This window comes from Carettochelys insculpta, chromosome 15 (assembly GCF_033958435.1).
Source record: "Carettochelys insculpta isolate YL-2023 chromosome 15, ASM3395843v1, whole genome shotgun sequence".
Lineage (NCBI taxonomy): Eukaryota > Metazoa > Chordata > Testudines > Carettochelyidae > Carettochelys > Carettochelys insculpta.
The window spans coordinates 4,800,719-4,822,345 of record NC_134151.1 but is presented as its reverse complement, the minus strand read 5'-3'; the positions used below and the strand labels follow the sequence as shown (position 1 = coordinate 4,822,345).

The 21,627-nt window shown below is 39.8% G+C and overlaps 1 protein-coding gene across 8 annotated transcripts in view; it reads right to left on the bottom strand.

The window, feature by feature from the left end:
• Positions 1–21,627, bottom strand: part of FBXW11 (F-box and WD repeat domain containing 11) — a 124,398-nt gene that overhangs the window by 26,314 nt on the left and 76,457 nt on the right. For all 8 annotated transcript variants that reach the window (XM_075009481.1, XM_075009488.1, XM_075009482.1 and 5 more), the window contains 2 exons: positions 7,051–7,237; positions 5,979–6,069 (listed from right to left, as the gene is read on the bottom strand). In XM_075009481.1, the coding sequence (XP_074865582.1) occupies positions 5,979–6,069; positions 7,051–7,237 (278 nt within the window). The remainder of the gene's footprint in view (positions 1–5,978; positions 6,070–7,050; positions 7,238–21,627) is intronic.

Sequence of the window (21,627 nt, the reverse complement as noted above, 5' to 3'; positions counted from 1 at the left end):
ACATTTGGGTTTCCATTTGGAGATTAACATCACTTTAAAATAACTGACTGTGATAAATATGAAGAATATAAAGTTGGAAATATATTAAAGTAGGTACTTATTTGGTCACAGTTACTGTCACCTGAACACACCCCAAGTGCTTAACACTCATAAGCACCTCCCTATTTGTCAACATTTTTAAGGAAGCTTCATTACCCTTCAGAAACTCTGCCACTAAGAGTCCATGACTTCAACGATCAGCTCTCAAAAGGACAAACGCTTGTACGCTGACTAGATTTCCCAATAAAGATTCAGTCATCATCTCACTCGGATGCTATACGTTTTTAGTTCTTTTGAAATCACACACTAGAGCATTGGCAAAAAAGATAGAATGAGCATGTTTCCCCACCAGACCCTTCACTGAAGAGCCTCTTTCTGCTTCATGTTGTGTCTCTTATGCCTAAGATTTTAAAAGCTAGCTCGTATTTTTAACAATGCAAACTTCCTTAATTTTGGTAGAACACATGGAGACTATTTGATGGCCTGGCCACATTCTTTCTTTGAGGCTCTCTCACTTGATATTCTCATCTTAATTAAGCAGACTGCAGTCTCCATAGAAACAAGGATGAAAACTTCCCATGTCTTTCCAGATATGAATAATGTAAAAATAATCTTGACAAATCATATGGAAAGGATTGCACTTGTGCTAATACTGAAGAGAGAAATAAACCCAGCTTCATAAATCATATGACAAAGGTCCATGGATTTGATATTGTGGGATCAAAACTATAAAACTCACCCTATCATTTGGCAATCTGCCTATTTATATAGTCCATTTAAAAAGTTCTACCTGCAACAATATTTGTGGACTGTTTACAAATACAGGGTTAACTTGAGCAAGTTAGGATCTCCACACAAATTTTGTACACCACACCTGGTTTTCTTAAACACCTGCCTAGCTTTCTCTTTAAGGAAGCTCCTAAAGTACTTGGCTTGAAAACTTCAACAACTGATTTGGAAATACCTGATATTACTGGATTACCTGTTACAAAATAAAACCTAATTAAATACTTGGCTTTAACAACTTTTCACTATAGCTGTAGAGGGTTGCACGCCTCTTTCCAGAGCTTTGGTTCCAGTTCTCTAAAGTCTTTTCTCTTTCAATGAATGCAGAAGAGACAGTATATTTTCCAAAGGTGCATGGCAGAGAACACACAGATATTGGCGCTAATAAATTTTCAGAGGCCCTCTGAAGCCTTCTTGAGAATCTCAATTTGCCAAATCATAGGCAGTGTTACCTTCCAGATAATACTGTGTGGTTGAATGGACTTTAGACCCCAAATACGAACAGAACCCAAGGTGAAAAATTAATTTAGCTCTTTATCAATCTGTCATTTTTGCTTCCAATTGTCAATTTGTTTTTTTTTTTTGATTAATTTTTTAATTCTGTCAGTCAATCCAGTCTAGACAGACATTTTTCTACAACACTTATCCTCACTTATGATGCAGTTTAGTGCCAACTGAAATTAATGAAGTCTCCTTTGTTGCTAGAAATAGTTTAGCAATGGGTTCTGGGTTATCCTTGTACTTCACATACCAATATTAAACTGAGAAGTTCTTAAGTCATAATATGTGCATTTGGTTATACTAAAAATGCAGTCTTCAGGTAAATGTCTTATAAAATTTATTTTTGCTTTCTGAGTGCTAATGTGACAGTCAATTGGAAAACAATTTACGTGGTGAGCCAAAATAGAGATACTGAATATAGGGGTCCCATGGAAAGGCAGGGATCACAAAGAACATGACAAGTGGATATTACAGAATATGGTTTGAAGTCAGAGTGACACTTCTTTTAAAAATCAGCAAGGACAGAAAATCCTTCAAACCCTGAATAGGCCTCCAAGACGAAGTATGGGGATGGGGGAAGGGGAATGGTAATAATATTCTGCATGATTTTTTAAAGACCTCAAGAATGGAGAGAGGATAAATTTAAAAATTAAGCCCTGCCCTTCTACTTCCACTCTTTATATATGTATCTATATAGCTCTCTCTCTCTCTCTCTCTCTCTCTCTCTCTCTCTATATATATATATATATATATATATATATATATGGAGATAACACATCTCGAAGCTGGAAGGGACCTTGGGAAGCCATCAAGTCCAGTTCCCTGCCCTCTTGGCAGGACCAAGCACCATCCCTGACAATTTTTTTCTTTTTTTTAAAAATCTATTTGCGCCAGATCCCTAAATGGCCCCCTCAAGGATTGAGCTCACAACCCTGGGTTTAGCAGGCCAATGCTCAAACCACTCAGCTATCCCTCCCCCATATAAGGAGAGGCTAAAGAGACTGGGACCTTTCAGTTTAGAAAAGAGGAGACTAAGGGGGACATATGACAGAGGTATATAAAATCAGCAGTGGTGTGGAGAGGGTGAATAAAGAAAAGTTATTTACTTGTTCCCATAACATAAGAACTAGAGGACACCAAATTAAATTAAAGGGTCGCAGATTTTAAACTAATAAAACAAGGTTTTTTCACAGATCACACAGTCAACCTGTGGAACTCCCTGCCAGAGGAGGCTGTGAAGGCTAGAACTATAACAGAGTTCAAAGACGAGCTAGATAAATTCATGGAGGTTATGTCCATAAAAGGCTATTAGCTAGGGAGTAGGAATGGTGTCCCTGGCCTCTGTTTGTCAAAGGGTGGAGATGGATGGCAGGAGACAAGTCACTTGATCATTGTCTTCAGTTCACCCCCTCTGGAGCACCTAGCACTGGCCATTGTCAGCAGACAGGATACTGGGCTAGAGGGACCTTTGTTCTGACCCAAGTAATGGCCGTTCTTATGTTTTGTTAGTCCAAGCGCTGTAGCTGGCTTTTTATGTTGTAGACTTTGACTTGAGGACTGTGTCAAAAACTTGTTCTGAGAGCTCTCATGGACAGAGCCCTTTATGAATCATGCCTTACAGAGAAATTTACCAAATTCATCCCCATACTTGGGCTAATGTACGAATTCTTAGTTGGCTATTATTTGTTGAGTGCCATATACATATATTTTGCTGTAGAGGGTTTCCCTCCTTATCTTGTGGCTCGCAAGGGGTAACCAGCAAGATATACTCAAGTTTCATTCCTCTATAAACACCGGTCTTTTGGGGGAACTCTCTTAACCTTATTTATTGGTGGGAGCTCAACAAACTGTACACCTGTCAGCCTCACCCCAATCCCTCGAAAAATCATGGAGGGGAACCTCAAGGAATCCAGTCTGAAGTGATCAAGAACAGTCAGCCTGGATTCACCAAAGGCAGATCACGTCTGCCCAACCGGAGCGCCTTGTACGATGAAATAACTGGCTCTGTGAACATAGGGAAGGCAGCAGACATCATATGCCTGGACTTGAGAAAACTTTTGATACAGACTCTCACAGTATAATTGCCAGCAAGTTCAAGAAGTATAGATTGGATAAATGGACTGCAAGGTGGAGACAACGCCGGTCATATCTTTGGGCTCAATGGGTTTTGATCAACAGCTAGATGTCTGATTGGCAAGTGGTATCAAATGGAGTGTCCCAAGGGTCAGTCCTGGGGCCGGTTTTGTTCAATATCATTAACAACCTGGATGAGGGGATAGATTCCACCCTCAGCAAGTTCATGGATGACATTAAGCTAGGGGGAGAGGTAGATACACTGAAGGGTAGGGATAAGCTCTAGAGCAACCAACACAAATGAGAAGACTGGGCCAAAACAAATCTGGTGAGGTTTAACAAGGACAAGTGCAGAATCCTGCACTTAACACACAAGAATCCCAAACACTACTACAGGTTGGATACGGACTGGCTAAGCAGCAGTTCTTCAGAAAAAGACATGGGCATTACAATGGATAAGAAGCTGGCCATGAGTCAACAAAGCCTTCTTGGCTACAAGGCTACAAACAACATATTGGGCTGCATTAGTAGGAGCACTGCCAGGGAAATGATTATTCTCTTTTATCTGACATATCTGGAATATTGTGCCCAATTTTGGGGCCCCCATTGCAAAAAGGATGTGGATGCATTGGAGAGAGTCCAGCAGAGGGCAACAGAAAGTTTAGGGGGCTGGAGCACACAACTCATGAGAGGCTCAGGGATTTAGGCTTATTTAATCTCCAGAAGAGTGAGGAGGAATTTGACAGAAGCCTTCAGCTATCAGAAAGGGAGTTACAAAGAGGATGGAGAGAGAGGCTGTTCTCGCTGGTGACAGATGACAGAACAAGGAGCAATGGTCTCAAGTTGCATTGGGGGAGGTCTAGGTTGGATGTTAGGAAAAACTGTTTCACCTGGAGTGTGGTGAAGCCCTGGAATAGGTTAACTAGAAAGATGGTGGAATCCCCTTCCCTAAAGGTTTTTATGCTGGCTTGACAAAACCTTGGCTGAGATGATTTAGCTGAGGTTTTTCTTGCTTTGAGCAGGGGGTTGGACTTGATGACCTCCTGAGTCTCTTCCAACCCCTATGATTCTATGATAAACCATAATTCACTGTCAAAGGTGATCTCAGTCTTATACGAATCTTCACCTCTAATCAATTCCAGGGTGTCCTTCTACTAAGAGTATTGTCAGCACTGTCAGAAAATCTATCCTCACTTCTTCCAAACAAGAATCCATGCATGAGTCCAAATCTTAAAATCACTCCAGATGAACAATAACTTATCGAACTTTTGAGCGTCAAACCTGCTATTTTTGCTGGTTACTTTAATTTGGGAGTAAAGTCTAGAGGCTCCAAAAAGAAATAAAACTGAAGCAATGGAGAAAAGCCTACAACCTAAGTCAGGTGCCAATCACGCCAAAGCAAAGGTTAACCAGTACCAGAAAAAGGCTTCTCTGCTTCCTCCTTTTTCAGAAAAATCAACTTCAGCAATGCTGAAAGAATGAGAAAAGGATAGGCAAGCCAGCTCCCCACATAAAGTATGTAAAGGTGTAGAATGCACAACCAACAAGTACTAATATCATGGCTCATTTTATGTTCAGCTCTATACTTGAAAAAAATCATTTGAATTGCTCACAGTAGCTTATAAAAATATATATTAGAAATTGAGTGTTAAAGCTGATTTGTGGTGCAGCTACATTTTACAGACAGGTTGTAGTTTTGAATAATTTTGTTCATGAAGTGCCAGCCACACAAGCTCACATTTGCCATAACAGAATGATTCCATTAGTTCACATCTGCCTTAACCAAACACATGTTTCTTCACTAATGAATTTTGGACCAATAACTTTTATGTCCATCACCTGGCTGAAATAAATGCATTACAGTTTTCGGGCTGAGTACCACATTTTTATGGCAGACACACAGACCAAGCTTTTCTTCTAGTAAGTGAACACTGATGACCCTGATCTGTCAAAAACATATGTTGAAAAGTAAATGAGCCACAACTTTTACAAGGTAGGCAAAATATCACATATTGTCAAACAAAAGGTCATTTCTGCCTCTTCCTTATCCCTAAAATGCACTTTATAAGCCTATAACCAAAATATAAACTCCAACCACAGTCATTCTGCAAAACTTAAATTTAAGAGACACAAGATAAATACAAGGTGGGAAATGAAATATAAAATAGATTTTGATATATGAATGTTTAAGATTAGCAGTTTAAATCTGGGCTTTTTACAAAAGAACAGGATGATCAAATTATATAGACAACATGGTTATACAGAACACACATAATAATCTGAGGTTGCAGAAGTTAGATTTCAAAATTAAATTTCGGAACTGTCCCAAAATCTGTCAGAACAAGACATGTTTCCAATGCTAACATTAACAAGTTACCTTCATATTGTATTTATTCTATCCAATAAATTACTGCACATATTTACCTGTTTTTCCTGGGAAACTAGAACTAGCACAAGAAACTAATCAATTACATAATGTATTATATGTACAATCATACAGTTCATGAACGTATCAGAGTAATAAATGTACTAGCTTGAAAAAATTATTTGAATTACAAAAGTTGTGGTAGAAAACATACCTCTATATCCTGTATTATCTTTGGGTATAATGACCTGTAAAATGAATTTGGGGGGCCATCTGTGGGTCTGTTTTTAAACAGGTACTGATCCCTAACAAAGAACAAAAAAAAAAAAAAAAGGTTACATTTCCCATTATGACACGTTAACTTCACAATCCCTGCAAAATGGGTAACTCTGCACTAAACTAAAACTTCATATCTCTCTCTCTCTCTCTCTCTCTCTCTCTCTCTCTCTCTGTGTGTGTGTGTGTGTGTGTGTGTGTGTGTGTGTGTGTGTGTGTGTGTGTGTGTGTGTGTGTGTGTGTGTGTGTTCATTCTCAAAAAAACATTTGATACTATAAACTCACTTATTCCATAGAAAAGAATGTCTACAGCTATATACCTCAATAACAGCTGTATTTAAAAATGTTCAAAAAAGGAAAAAAAATTCTCGTGTTCTATAAATAGGGATTTGCTATTTTGCCAAGCTCCTTTTTTCAGACTGCTGGATTTCCCACCTTTGCCAGGTCTTGAGTCAGAGTCTGCTATTACAAAGTGCAGCTAAGCAACACGCTAGAGACGAAAAAACACCATGGAACCTCTCTCTGTCCTTGCAAAAGATAGAAAAACCCAGTTTTCCTAAATCTGGAAGAAAGTGTTACCAAGAAAGAAATGAAATTTTGAATTCTAATTGGTCATTCTGAAAAAGTTTAAGTGAGAATATTGAGAAGGTATGTAAGCATACAGAGTAGCTTTCTGTACTCAGTGTTGCACATTGGAGTTCACTGGTAATACGGGTAAATATGCAAAAAAAATGCTGAAGTGTGGCTTTGCCTAAATTGAAAGGCAAAGGGGTAGGTAGTGAAACCAAGCAAGTTATTTGACGAAAAAGGGAGCATATTAAACTACAGATTTTAATGAGATTCATGACCCCCTTCCTTCTATCCTTATGCCCCCAGCTCCTCCCCCCACATTTTTCCATGGAAGATTTACAAAGACCAGCAATACCATACATTTACCTTTTGGCAGGACACTTGTTAGGGATATTCTACAAAACTGGATGAATTAGTTTACATACTGCAGCGGTACTTACCAACCCCTTCTTTCAGAGAGCCCTTTCCACAGTGGATCTGTACGCACCATTCTCTCAATCAATTTCTTCCATAGCATTCCCTCAGAGATGACTCTCTGCCATTCCTTACACACCAGCTCTGCGGCACAGAGTGATCTGGCATCAAGGTAGGAAAGGATATTTTCTGCTATGTGATCTAAGCCTTGCTCTACAAAAAAATAAGGACAATCAGAATGTCAGACTTGACAGTAAACCACTAAATCATCTCAGCTTGTGGTACACTAAGAAAAAAGATAACAGTTCTACTTAAGTGGTTCTGTCCCTTAAAACCTCACCTAATAAAGTATTTTGTTAGTCTTTAAAGTGCTACTTTACTGCTTTTGTGTTTTGATAGTTCTACTTAAGGCACTAGAGAAGTATTAATACAAATATTTGCTTTACAGAAAGGCTTCCTGCTGTATTCTTATGGATAAATTACCTTATACTCCACAAGAAAATAAAGCAGCATTATGATCTAACAAATCAAACTTGCAAATCAAGTACTAATAACCTGAGAAACACTTCAACTGCACTGAAAGTCAAGCTTAGGAAATAGATAAGAAAACACAAATACTAGTAAAGAAGCACTGAATTCAAACTGACACAAGAAACATTTTGAGCAAGTTTATAATTCTTTATTCCCTCTAACATCGTTTGCATACCAGAATTCCATCTGTGAAAGCAGGGTTATAAGAGTAAATCAGAATTATGCACAGTGCATGAAGAGCACAACAATTATTCTGCAGCTCCTAAACTTCAAATCATAGGCCTTTTCTGTTCCACGTTATTCCCTCAGATATGTGGCAAGAATGCTGAATTCTTTTACAGAATATTTCAGTTGGCTAAACACCACCACAAATTAAACATTGCATATTTCTCGTCTTACCATTCTCTCTTTAATGATTTAATTCCTGCTCCGGCAACATAGAATAAGTGAACACAGTACACTCATCCCTCACTCTACAAGCACAATTGGTTCCCAACTTTGTGCTCGTAGGCGAAAACTCATGAGACACACTAAATTCTCATTAAATACATGTAAAAGTCTCAGATTGGTTCCTAGATCTCGGCAAAGGAGTGACAGCATGTGGCTCTGCTTTTGAAAGGTGAGTGAACCTTGGGTTTGGGGGTTGGAAAAGGTTAAAGGCTGGGGGCAGTTTAGGGTCATGAGTGGGAGGGAGGATTAAAACCTGATGGCTGGTTAAGTCCATGGGGTGGATGGGGGGTTCAGGCTGCAGAAGGCTGGGTGTGTGGTCTGGCTGGGGGGTCGGGGGGTGTGAGACTGCATCGGGTTAGGCGTACTGGGCTGGCAGGGAGGGGAGGCAGGAGTCAGGCTGCCGCGAGACCAGTCTGTAGGGCTGGCGGGGGTGGTGTGTGTTAAGGCTGCCACAGGTTGGGGCTGGCACAGGGCCAGACTGCCAGGAGTCTGGTAGCTGGGGAGGGTGTCAAGCTGCCATGGGGCCGGCTGGGAGTGTGTGTGTGTGGTGGGGGAGAGAGTCAGGCTGCCGCGGGGCCAGCAGAGGTGCAGGGGTCAGGTTGCCATGGGGTTGGCAGAGGGAGGGGGCTCACGGGGGGATGAGGGTCAGGCTGCCACAGGTAGGGGCTGCAGGACTGGCGGGGGGGTCAAACTAGGGCAGGTTGGAGCCACGTGGAGGGGATTAGCCTTGTATTAGCAGGGGGAGTTCACTCAGAGTGAACTAAGGTAAGTAAATGTGTCCCACGTTTAAGTAAGTACTCGTAAGTGAAGTACTCGTTTAACAAGGGATAACTGTATATGCTCAGATTCCTCTTGAGAAAATGAAGGCACATCCTTTTGAGCTGGTCTGGAGAAGTACTAGAAAGGATGCTTTAGAGACACTTTCCACTAGCTGTTACCACCACTGGAGAACATGCTGCATGGCCACTCCTGACCTCACTTCAGAAGCTAAAGGTTCTTAGCTATATACTAAAAAGATCACACATGACCTTGACTTCACTACCTCTCTCCAGTGGCACTGATGTGAATGCTCTCCTCTGACTGGTAACTCTACCTCAATAACAGGTAGAAACTATGTCTATGGGACTGCATCTCCCACTGACATCACAAAATGGAGACGTTGGTTTAAGACTATGCAAACTTCCTCACTCAGGCAGGTGTTTTTTCACACCCAGGCAATGTAAATTACACTTAAGCAGTAGTGTAGACAAGCCCTTTATAAACTAGGAAACAGTAAATGAGAATTAGTTATCCTATTCCATTTATTTGAATGATGCTTTAAAATACAAGACAACTGTAATGGCTCATTAACTTGAGCCTGTCATCTTAAAGAAAATATTGATTAATACGAGAAGCAATATTTATATGAAATCTCTACAGCTAGACCAAACACAAAAGTGGTCAATAGTCTTAAAACCAAATTAAACTTGAATATTGCGGTACGGTTAATTGGCCCAAAAATAAATGCCATTCTGGGGAGTGTCGCTGTTTTTTTTGAAAACCAGTTGAGCTACTTCTGCAACCTGCCTTCAAGGACACAGGATGTCATCAGAAAGCAATTTTGCTGTAGCTATTATATCATAAATCCCAGAAGTGGGAAACCCTCTTTATCTTGACTTTATGAAGGCAGCAAAATATTACAATTTAAAATACCTCTAACTACAGAGAGAGAACAGATATACTACAGTATAATCTCTCCAGAGATCTCTCCATAAGCTTCCACCAGTGCTCTTGATGGCAAAAATGGCACTCCATTAGTAAGGTTCCAGTTTTGTCAGTTATTCGTAGTACAAGTCATGGACAGGTTACAAGAAATAAACAACAGTTCATGGAAGCTGGTGACCCGTCCATGAGTTTTACTACAAATAACTGGGTGGTGAGGAAGCTGACTGACAGGAGGACTAAGAGTCCCAGCTAGTGGCAAAACAACTATCCATTCCTGCTGCTGCAGGGGACAGGACACCTCCCATTCCCCAGCTGTTGGGGAAGACAGCTCTGGTAATTTGGTAGGAAGAGGAATAGCTCTAGGCCTAGGCCTCAGCCACAGATCAGGCACCAGCTCACAGCTGTGCACTTGTGGGAAGGAGCTTCAGCCTTGGCAGCAGCCACTCTGTGAATGAAACCAAAGTCACAGAACCCATGACTAGAGCTATAGGCACTTCCAAAATATGTATCTGCATCTATAGCTGCAAAAATGAGCCACAGCTATCTGCACTGACATCTGCAGATGCAGATACCCATAGATATAAGGCAGATATCTACAGGGTACTCTCCAGGATTAAAATGTGTCCTTTACTATCAGATTCTCACAAGCCTAAGCTTCCAAGGCCAAAGAAATAATTCAACAATGCTATTTTTGTGACAATAGAGTCGAGAGACTCACAGGTGAAGTAAAATTATGCCAAATGAGTAATGTTATACCACAGCTCCCTTCTTTGGTTGCAAGAGATGCCACAAGCCATACCAAAACATGCGTTTTACTCTGTATTCCTTAAGTCTGTTCCCTGGAGTTCCAAGTTTCCAGCTCAGTTTAATGCTGGCTTAACCACGGAGGTTAATGTGTTTATTCAGCCACTGAAAGAAGACATTCTACCAAGAAGCTGTTTTCTTCTAACGACATTTGCTGCTGTCACACACGACGCAGAAGATATTGTAAATGCATTCTAAGAACATTATAATCTTTTGCCCAAGTCCAAGGCTACAGATGTCCAGCATCTAGTCCATCTACTCGTGCAGATGCTAGTTGCTGTTCCATACCACTGTGTCTCATAACAGAACCCATTAGATAAAGTCATTTTTATTCAACAGCTGGACTACAACGTTAATATCTGAGGTGGTTTTGTAACATTAGCAGTACACAGATAGAAAAAACTCCACTGAAGTCAATGGCGATGCACCCAATGGCTTTCCCACATCTCAGTGTACTTCATTACATAGATGGGAGTGCTGCGTGCATCCCTTTATGCATCTTCTCTCTCAGGTTAGATAACTCTGACTGAGAGTACTACATAGGAAGCAGATTGTGCTCATGTAAAGTTGAACAAAGTTAGAAACAATTTAAATGGCAGGTTAGGGATTCAGTCAGATTAGCTGTTAAAATTATTAGGATCCAACTTTAAGCGTGCATATCCTTCTGAAGCATCATTGGTAGATAGGTGAAAAGGCCTCCTGAGAAAGTTTCATCACAGGTCCACTGAGAAACCAGTTTGGTCTAGTACATATTTTGAAAAGCTGAGATTTTTTCCATGTTAAAAATAGCACTACTCAGAAATAGATACCTCAGATTTAAACAGACGTGTGTCAAAAATTTCTTTGCCAAGTGTAAAAGAAGAACTTCTGGGTCAAAGCTATGACAATTTTTTCATTATCTACTGTTCCTCTTGATTGTCTAGTTTAGATCTAAAATGTAGACCAGCAAATAAAATTCTATTAATTTTGAAAATAAATCTATTTAAGAATGTTATAGAGTCCTTTACTCAACTGCATATTAATTATGCAAGCTTTGTGGAAATTACTGAAGGGTGAAGGGAAGAGAGGAAATTGCAGAACAAATGGCTATTAAGCAGTTTTAATTGATATTCATGCAGTCCGCAAACAATGAAGCACTTTCTGGAGATGATTATCCACATTTTGCAACTGCCAAGTCAAATTAGGTTTATTTAAAACCTTCTGTATAAAAGTTACAGAATCATAGAAATCTAGAGCTGAAGGGGACAGATAGAGGTCAAGTCCAACCACCTGTGCTGAGGCAAGACTAGTAGCCCTGGACCATCCTTGGCAGGAGTGTCCCCCAACCTGCTCTTAAGAAACTTTCAGTGAGGGGATTCCACGGTCTCCCTTGGAAGCCAAATATAGAAGATTAACCATCACTATAATTCAAGTTTTTCCTAATATGTAACCTAAATTTATTTCTTCTTGTCCTACCTTCTTGCCCTACCTGCAGAACAATCCATCACCCTCTTTAGAATAGATGTTAACAAATCTAAAGATTAAAGATTTTTCCCCTCAATCTCACCTTTTTCCAGATTAAACATGCCTAATTTAAAAAACTTTTCCTCATAGGTCAGGTTTTCCAAACCTTTTAACATTTTTCTTGCCCACCTTATAGCCTCTCTCCAATTTATCCACATCTTTCCTCAAGTGTCATGTCCAGGACACAGTACTCCAAATGAGTCCTCACTAGTGCTGAGTAGGGCAGGACGATTACCTCCCATGTGTTAATACCACAGAAGGGTATTAGCTTCTTTCACAACTACACTGCACTGCTGGCTCATACTTAGTTTGTGGGCCAGTACAGACCCTAGCTTCTTTTCAGCAGTACTACTACCAGCCAGTTATTCCCTATTTTCTACAGGCGCACTTGATTTTTATTTCTTACGTACTATGTACTTGTCCTCAATAAATTTCCTCTGGTTGATTTCAGATTAATTCTTCAATTTGTCGAGGTCCTTTTGAATTCTATCTCTGTCCTGAAAACTCAAGCAACGCTCTTACTTTATCCAAGATGACATTAGTAGAAACTACATTTGATTTTTGTATAAAAAATGGTACTGGATCCAGGAGCGACCCCAGTGACCACCATGAGTATGGTCTTTCAAGCCGTTATACGCACATTGTATAGAAATTTAATTTAGACCATATTTCCCTACTTTGCTTATGAGACTGTCATATGGGAATGTGCCAAAAGCCTTACTAAAATCAAGATAACACATCTAATACTTCTCCCCAGCCACTAGGTCAGTAATTCTGTCAAAAAAAAATTATTACACTGGTTTGACATAATTTGTTCTTGACAAATGCATATTGGTTACTCCTTATAACTATTATACACTAGGGCCTTACAAATTGTTTAATAATTTGTTCTAGTATCTTTGCAGGTATCAACAAGTCTGTAATTCCCTAGTTTGTCTTTACTATGTTTAGCCTGCTCAAAATAATTGCTAACACATCCATAATAGCTTCAGCTTGTTCCTTAAGTACCCTGCTGACTTGAATACATGTAACTTGTGCTTTAACCTGGTCTTTACTTATTTTGGTATGCAATTCTTCCCCCTTGTTAATATTAACTGTATTGAGAATCTGGTCACTATTAATCACATCTGTGACGACTGATGCATGCAAGAGAGGCATTTAACAATTCTGCCATCTTCATGTCAGCAATTATTAGCTCTCCTTCCCTGTACTTCCCATCATTTTTCTCTTGCTCCTTGTCTATTTAAAGAACATCTTCTTACATACCATTTATATCATTTGCCAGCAGTAACTCATTTCGCACCATAGCCTGACTGTCACTGTCAGCTTGTGCTATTCTTTACATTCCTCCTCAGCAATTCATCCATGTTTTTACTTTTTTAGGATTCCTTTTTTATTTTCAGACAATTAAATAACTTTAGATGTAGTCATACTGGCCTTTTACTATTCTTCTGATCTTCCCTATGTCACCAAGTTCAAAAAAACAAGATATTTTCAGTCTGAGGTTCCCAACATTCATTGCCTCCAAAATGACAAATTTCTTTTCTGAGTACCTACCTTCTCTGACTGAATATCAGGACTATTCCAGTAATACCTGCTATTTCAGCATAGCAAAGCAGACATTTCAGGTGTTCTACAAGGCATGATCCATTATGGTAAATGTTCTTCTAATCTGCACCTGTCCCACTAAATCTAGCACACATTACAATTCTAATTTTCTAAATCCTTTTCTTTAGGACAATTTTCTCTTCTTTGTGCTTTTATTTCCTTAGCTTTTTAAGAAAATTCAATCACAAAGTGGTCATTAAAAAGTTATTTTAAAAAAAACTGATTTGATTACTGAAATCAAATGTACCAATTTGTGAGAAAATAAGAACACTTTCCAAGGCTAAAAGTAAGGAGGACAATAAATATGTATTGCATGGACAGTTTTTAGATTTTGAACCTGTGGGGGTGGAGGAAAGGGAAAATATACTCATTTCTTAGAAGGGAAACATTTAAAATAGCTGCAATTTTGTTTTTAAAATTTCAATAGAAAAATGCTTATTAAATATCATTGCGTAAGTCAACTTTTAAACTTAAGCCCAGATCAAGTGCCTTACCAATACTTACACAGAACTACATCTAGTTACCAATAAATTAATGCAATGACACATTCTCAAAGCAAGATACCAACCATCCCCAACAAGGAGGACAAATACATAACACCTGACAAAGGAAAAATAAAACCCTTTACACATTAGCATGAATAGCTCTTAAAGTGACTGGAATGCTGGACTTGGCAATTAATCCTTTTACCCTGACACTGTAACACTTAAGTGGAATGCAGGGGTTACTGTGTACAGTGAGCAGGGGTAGGTGCACACTGAGCCAGAAGGGGAAGAACCCTTCCCTGAACCCTAGTGAACAGAACTTAGCCCTGCTCCCTTACCTGACCAGAAGGCCAGGGGCGGAGATACAGGTACAATAGACACAGCCAAAACCTCATCCAGCCACCAGGGGAGCCAGATGTAGGTCCTGAGCTCCCAGGCTGGGAGGCTGATCCAGCACTCCAGGAAGTGGAGGCCTGACCCACTGATGGATGACATGACAGAGGAGCTATCAGTGGAGACAGATACTCCACCCCCCTTCAGACCAGGACCTGCAATGAGCCAGGTATGAAGGGGGTGGGGGGAATCTGGACGTGACCAGGAGATGGCAGGGTTGGCCTGTTGCAGTGGGAATCCCCACTGAGCTTTGTGGGAGATCGCTCTGCTGCTAAAGGGCCATGGGCTTGGGCATAGTGGAGTGGGTTGACTTGCTCCCCTACCTGTGGGTGGTAGTCTCCCCCCACCTCACCATTATAGACATTGGGTTGCCTGGTGCTTTCAGTGCTTTGGGTTGCCTGGTGCTTTCAGTTTTGGGAGGGGCTGGACCTAGTGACTCACTAGAGAACTGCTTGTTTATTGCCCCACCCCACACACGGGCCTGGGCCTGGGACTGGGCCTATTGACTATATTGAATAGCTTGTGTGCTGCCCCACACTGCAACAGGGCCTGGGCCTGGGCCTATTGACTATATTGAATAGCTTGTATGTTGCCCCACCCTGCAACAGGGCCTGGGCCTACTGACTCTGTAGTGAACTGCTTGTGTGTTGTGCCCTGCACCAGGTCCTCCTGACTTCGAACAGTTTTGTTGCCTGCTCAGGAGGAGGGTGTGGGTGTTGCCCACACACTGTCCTGGAGCCCAGGACTGAGCCTAGTCGCTGACACTATGGAAACAGAGATGCCCCCATTCCCTGCTGCACCTGAGAGACCAATATATTTATTAGGTCATGAGCTTTTGGGGGCAAGACCCACTTCTTCAAGATGACTGGAATAGACAAATAGATTCCAGGGTTTATATAGCAGCAGGGGCAGAGGGGAAGGGTTACTTGTCACTACGGGGACCAGTTGATGACGCAAATTAAGTATTGTGTCCTATTCCTGTGACTATCAAAGATGAGGGAATTGCCCTTGTAATGAAGCGACAGACTCACCCTCTGAGTCCATTCCCCTGTATCATTTCCATCTCAAAGAGCCAACATACAGCCCCAGCTCTCACTCATCCACCTGCCTCTCCAAACTACTTGGTTAGTTTTCCTTATCCCTGTAATTGTACAAAAATACAGGGTAACAATGTGAACACACCTAACAGTGATGGTATTTAGATATATGGTTAGACAAGCAAAAAATCCACATACATTTTAAAAGTGTTATAGCTCTGTTTGGCTGATAGCTGCATCACACCCTGCAACAACACTGAATACAAACTTAGGGCTTAACTGTAAAACCTGAAGTCTAAAGAACATTCTTTATACTAGATCACAAAGTGCACGGTCTAGTGGTCTGAAGGAACTAAATTTATAATGTAAAAGTACATTAAACTGATGCGCCAGGAGGTAGTCTTGTTTCTAGAAGTCATTTTTAAAATGAGCTATATGATTCTGGTGCCCACACAATTAGCTTTTTAAGGCATTAGCAGATCTGCAAATTCTGGATTTGTCCACCTGCACCCCCAGTTCTCTCTCAATATAAACTACAGAAATGTTATCTTTCCCTTCTGCCAGAAGGGTGCTTTCTACACAGCCACAGGACCTAGAACTATGTTAAAATGAAAGCTTAGAAGGCACTGCAGAAGTAGCTGGCACATGCCTAAGAAAGTTTCCTACTTGTTACTGATAAGTGGATTTTTCAAGCCCTGGTTTATGAAGTTTCCCACAAAAACGAAACACACCTTTTTACCACAACAGTCCATCATTCTGCATTACGTGTCAACAATATTGCACTCACCTGTGAGAGCAAATATTAACAGGTGAGTGAACAGAAAATCATTCAAGGCAGCAAAACATGTAGGATGCAATCAACAACTATCAGGTAAGAACAAGTGATTGCAAGAAGTTACAGGAGACATTACTAGGTTACCAACAAACCAAATACATTTTTAAAATTATGTTTTTGCCCTGCAGAGCAATACTTATCTTGACTTTAAATGTGGGGAGAGGGTTGTAATCAAATCTATGTTGCAAGCAAGAACAGATAGAAATCAGAGTTTCTCAACTGACTGAAAGTTTAAGGAAAAAAGGCAATATTTTGTAAATTAAATGGTTTCCATAACATGCCAGCTGAATACTCAATTTTTCTCTTTGGGATGGAGGAGTGTTAGTACTTTATGACTAACCTTAAGCTAACATGTACAATTGACATTACTCCACTCAGTAATTATTCCACTATACACCTAAAGGGAAGAGCAGACATTGATTTACTTTACATTTTTGAGCAATGTAATCAAGTGCCAGTCTTTCAAACAGGCATGAAATGTATCTTCAAGATGTCAAATGGAGAGAAATAATTCCAAATGGAAAAAAGTGACAGAGCAAATATACTACAAAAGCTCACATTAAGTCAGCCTAAACCCTAAATCGTATAAATTTATCTCTTGCTGCCATCTCCTGGTAATAAACGAAATAATTATCCTCCCTGAAATAAATTGGAACATTTGCCATTGTTATTTTATGTTCTGTAGAACTACAGTTAACTGTTTTAGCTACTGAAATAAATTACATTTTAATAGCATCAGCTCAACAAATGTGCAGATGTTTTATTTCTAGTACAATGTACTTAAGTTGGTCTTGTATATTTAAATATGAATTAATTTTGAAGCCCCCTTCCACAGCTAAGGGCCAGTGCCATTTTTGTTATTTTCTAAATGGCACACACACATTTTGAAATTGAGCTTGAAAAAAACTCAGAGCTTTATTCTTCAAAGCATTTAAAAACCAAACACTTGAGAATTTACACTGCTCATATGATCGTCACATATAGAAAACTGACAATCTGTACATTTATTTAAAGTGTATTAAATTGCTGATGTATCTTAAAATTAAATTATATTTGAATCTCTTTTACTGTATGTGGATATGATACAATATGTAACAATGTATGTAACAGACACACTGGGCCAAACCAATGATCCATGTGGCCAAGTATCCCATCTTCCTGAGGTGGCCAGGGCCAAGATGGTTCAGAGGAAATAAACAGAACAGGACCATTTTCTGACTGATTCACATTATATCATCTGTTCCCAGTTTCTAACGGAAGTTTACGAATTCCCGGAGAACAAGTTTGAAAAAGCACATCAGGTTCTGAAAGCATTTGTTTTTAGTGTTGGATTTACCTTTTGAGGTTAAACATGGAATAGCACTTTGATCATAGTTAAGGCTGATGTGTGGTGATGAAATATGCAATTCCTTGTACTTTATTAGAAAGCATGCTTATGTTCATCATGTGGGTAGATTTTGAGTTCCTTACACTTTTGTTTTACATCACAAGGTTTTTAAGTGATGTGATATGCATTTCTATTTTAAAAAAAAAAAAAAAAAAAAATAGAAATAGAAATAGCCTTCATCGACCTGACCAAGGCCTTTGACTTGGTCAGCAGGGATAGTCTGTTCAAACTGCTCCACAAGATAGGCTGTCCTCCACGGTTACTCAAGATGATCCAGTCGTTCCACGAAGACATGAGAGGAACCATCCAATAGGATGGAGCATTATCGGATGCTTTCAGAATCAGGAGCGGTGTCAAACAAGGATGCGTGCTTGGTCCGACATCGTTCAGGATCTTCTTCGCACTCCTCCTGAAGCATGCCTTTGGATCTTCAACAGAGGGCATCTTGCTGCACACAAGATCTGATGGGAAACTGTTTAACCTTGCAAGGCTGAAAGCTAAGTCTAAGGTGTGGGAAGTCCTCATCAGAGACATGCTGTTCGCAGACGATGCTGCTGTAGTGTCTCACACAGAAGACCAGCTTCAAAAACTACTGGATCAGTTCTCCAAAGCGTGCAAGGACTTTGGGCTTACCATCAGCCTAAAGAAGACAAACGTACTCGGTCAGGATGTTGCTGAATCCCCATCAATCAGCATTGACAACTATACGTTAGAGGTCATCCACGAGTTCGTTTACCTCGGGTCCACCATCACTGACACCCTGTCCCTGGAGACTGAGCTAAATAGGAGGATCGGTAAAGCAGCCACAACTCTGTCCAGACTCAGCGAGACACTGTGGAATAACAACAAGCTGTACACTCACACCAAAATGCAAGTCTACAGAGCCTGCATCCTCAGCACCCTCCTTTATGGCAGCGAGACTTGGACCCTGTATGCCCGCCAGGAAAAGAGGCTGAACGTCTTCCACTTGCGCTGCCTCAGGCGCATCCTTGGAATATCAAGGAAGGACAGAGTGACCAACACCGCCGTCCTCGAGCAAGCTGGAATCCCAACTATGCACACCCTCCTCAGGCAGCGTCGACTCCGCTGGCTTGGCCACGTCCACAGGATGAATGATGGAAGGATTCCAAAAGACATCCTGTATGGTGAGCTAGCCTCTGGCAAAAGACCTCCCGGACACCCCCAGTTGCGCTACAAAGATGTCTGCAAGAGAGACCTCAGAGAGGTAGACATCGAGCTGGACAACTGGGAAGAACTAGCAGACGACCGCAGCAGATGGAGGCAGGGGTTACACAAGGGCCTTCAGAAGGGCGAGATGAAGATCAGACAGCTAGCAGAGGAGAAGCGAGCACACAGAAAGCACACTAAGGACTTGCCAGACACCCACTACATCTGCAAGAGATGCAGCAAGGACTGTCACTCTCGTGTGGGTCTTCATAGTCACAATAGACGCTGTAAATGAAGTCCTCAATTGAAACTTTAAAGGGCACGATCCATAGTCTATGCAGACTGAAGGATGCCTACTACTACTGATATGCATTTCACTATATTTAGCCATTATTTTTAAAAACATTTTTTGTTTTGCAATTTCCTTTATACACATTTGTTATGAAAGTACAACTTGAAATAATTGTGATGAACAGATCATTAGATTAAATGAGAGTGAAGTGAGCTGATGAAACTAACGTCTCTTCATCTTTTATGTATCAGCTGAATTATCAAAATTCTAGCCTAGTTTTCAAATAATGATGATTAAAAATGAACGTTTGAAAACTGTCATTTGTACAAGTCAGTATTCAAAGCCACCTAATGTTTCAAATTTGGTAAAGTAATGACATTTCAATGGGTAGAAAAAGAACAGTCATGTTAAGCTTCATAAAAAGTCTCTATCCTAAAATTTTAAGTCTTAATCTCAAAAACACTTGTCTTATTTGAAAGTTTCAACACATTCTAACCTTGGTACAGATGAAGACACCAACTTGGTATCTTCATCTTCTGCAATATTTACATGTCATTTTGAATAAATATGTTTCTAGCTATTATAGCTGAGAGAACTTTCCATTCATGAGTTGACTGTAAAACACTGCCGTGATTTCTCTGAGCCCACATTTCCTATTCTGCAAAAAACAAACACTCAAGGAAAGATCCCCTTGCACACAGAGTGTAATCCTGCTACCACTGAATTAACAGGCAAAAAATGCTGTTTATCTCATGTCTGTTTATATATATTTAGGGAAAAAAACACTTGGAACTGAAAGAAGACATAAACTAATAAACATTTTCCATAACAAGCATGTCTCACATTTATGAGTATACTTTTCAGGGAACAAAACAATAACATTAGCACTCCCACCCCCCAAACACACACACACACACACAAAACAATAACATTAGCACTCCCACCCCCCAAACACACACACACACACACACACACACACACCCCCCCCCGAGGGAGTTGTCTGGTAGTTTTATATAAAACAGTGACAAAGTACAGCTGCTATTGATTATAGGTGCCAGATGAAGGTTTGGTTTAATTTCAATAATAAATTAAGAACAATTAAAACCCAAAGAGATTTCAAAGCTCAATGTGTAAATATCACTTTGTATGAAAATGAAACCCAAATGCGGGATGTCAATTCCATGCAGCTGATTAAAGTAGGATATGAAACAGTAGCTTAGATCATGAGACTGCACAGATTTTTGTTATTGTAGAAACAAATTTCAAAGAACTTTGGCAGGACTGTACTTGCTCAATACAGTGTGCAGCTTTTTTAGTTTTTAATACATACAAAACAGCTGCAGAAGGGATCTTATTTTTCTAGGCAAAGGCCACATAAGATATTATTACAAAGTTGGAAGTTGACAAAAAAAATCCATGATTTGCATAAGAACAGGCTAAGCATTGTAAAATTCATTTAACTTTCATTTAACCTTAAATATTTAAGGCACAAAGATGAAATCAATTACTCTTACAATTTACCCACATTCTATTATGAATTAGCATTTCTTAAATACAAATAATATTTGACATAATAAAAGAAACATGGTCAGCACTGTAAGGCAAATAACATACTATTTGCAACAAAACTGACTTGACAGTCTCTGGCAATCCCCAATCACCTTTGTGAACTGGTAAAGGTTTGTCTCTAGTTTGAATGATATACAGTTTTTCCTTTAATAACAGTACTTACTAACCACAACCTAACCCCGCAAGAACAAACCCTGTAGACTAAACATTCTACTAGTGCTTTTAGAAAAGCACACCGTAATTATCACTTTTTCCGCTCAAGAGAAAGGAAGCCAGAGACCACAAACATTTTCCATTTTCCTTGCATTCAACACAGGTGTAAAATTCAGAATGGACAGTACCAAGTGAGAACTACTAAAACTTTCCCTATTGAAGTCTGAAAAAAGGAAACTTATTTGTTTCAGGCAAGATATTGTTTTCAAAAACTGGTAATTTTTAACAGTTTTAATGTCATTTGAGCCAAATATAGGACTAATTTATTACAGCTGAGAGTAAGCTGCCTAGAACGTGTATTCATGAATTATTCATGCATTACATATTTAACTAGACTTTTTTCCTGGTAATTCTAAATGTTCATCACTGTAGCAGTAGCACACATCAATTTCCATGCCCTAATTACTCAGAGAGAAATTAATCTAGCCTTAACACAGCAAAGATCTAGATATCAAACCTGCTGTTTCTAGTTTAACTGCATGATCCTGTAGGACATAATGAACATCTTTCAAAGAGACAAAAGACATACTTCATAATTGTATTCTGAGGTTCTATCTTATAAAGATCATTCTGTGCACTACAGACTAATGCAATTTAAGACAACCTCAAAGTACTAGAAATCCAC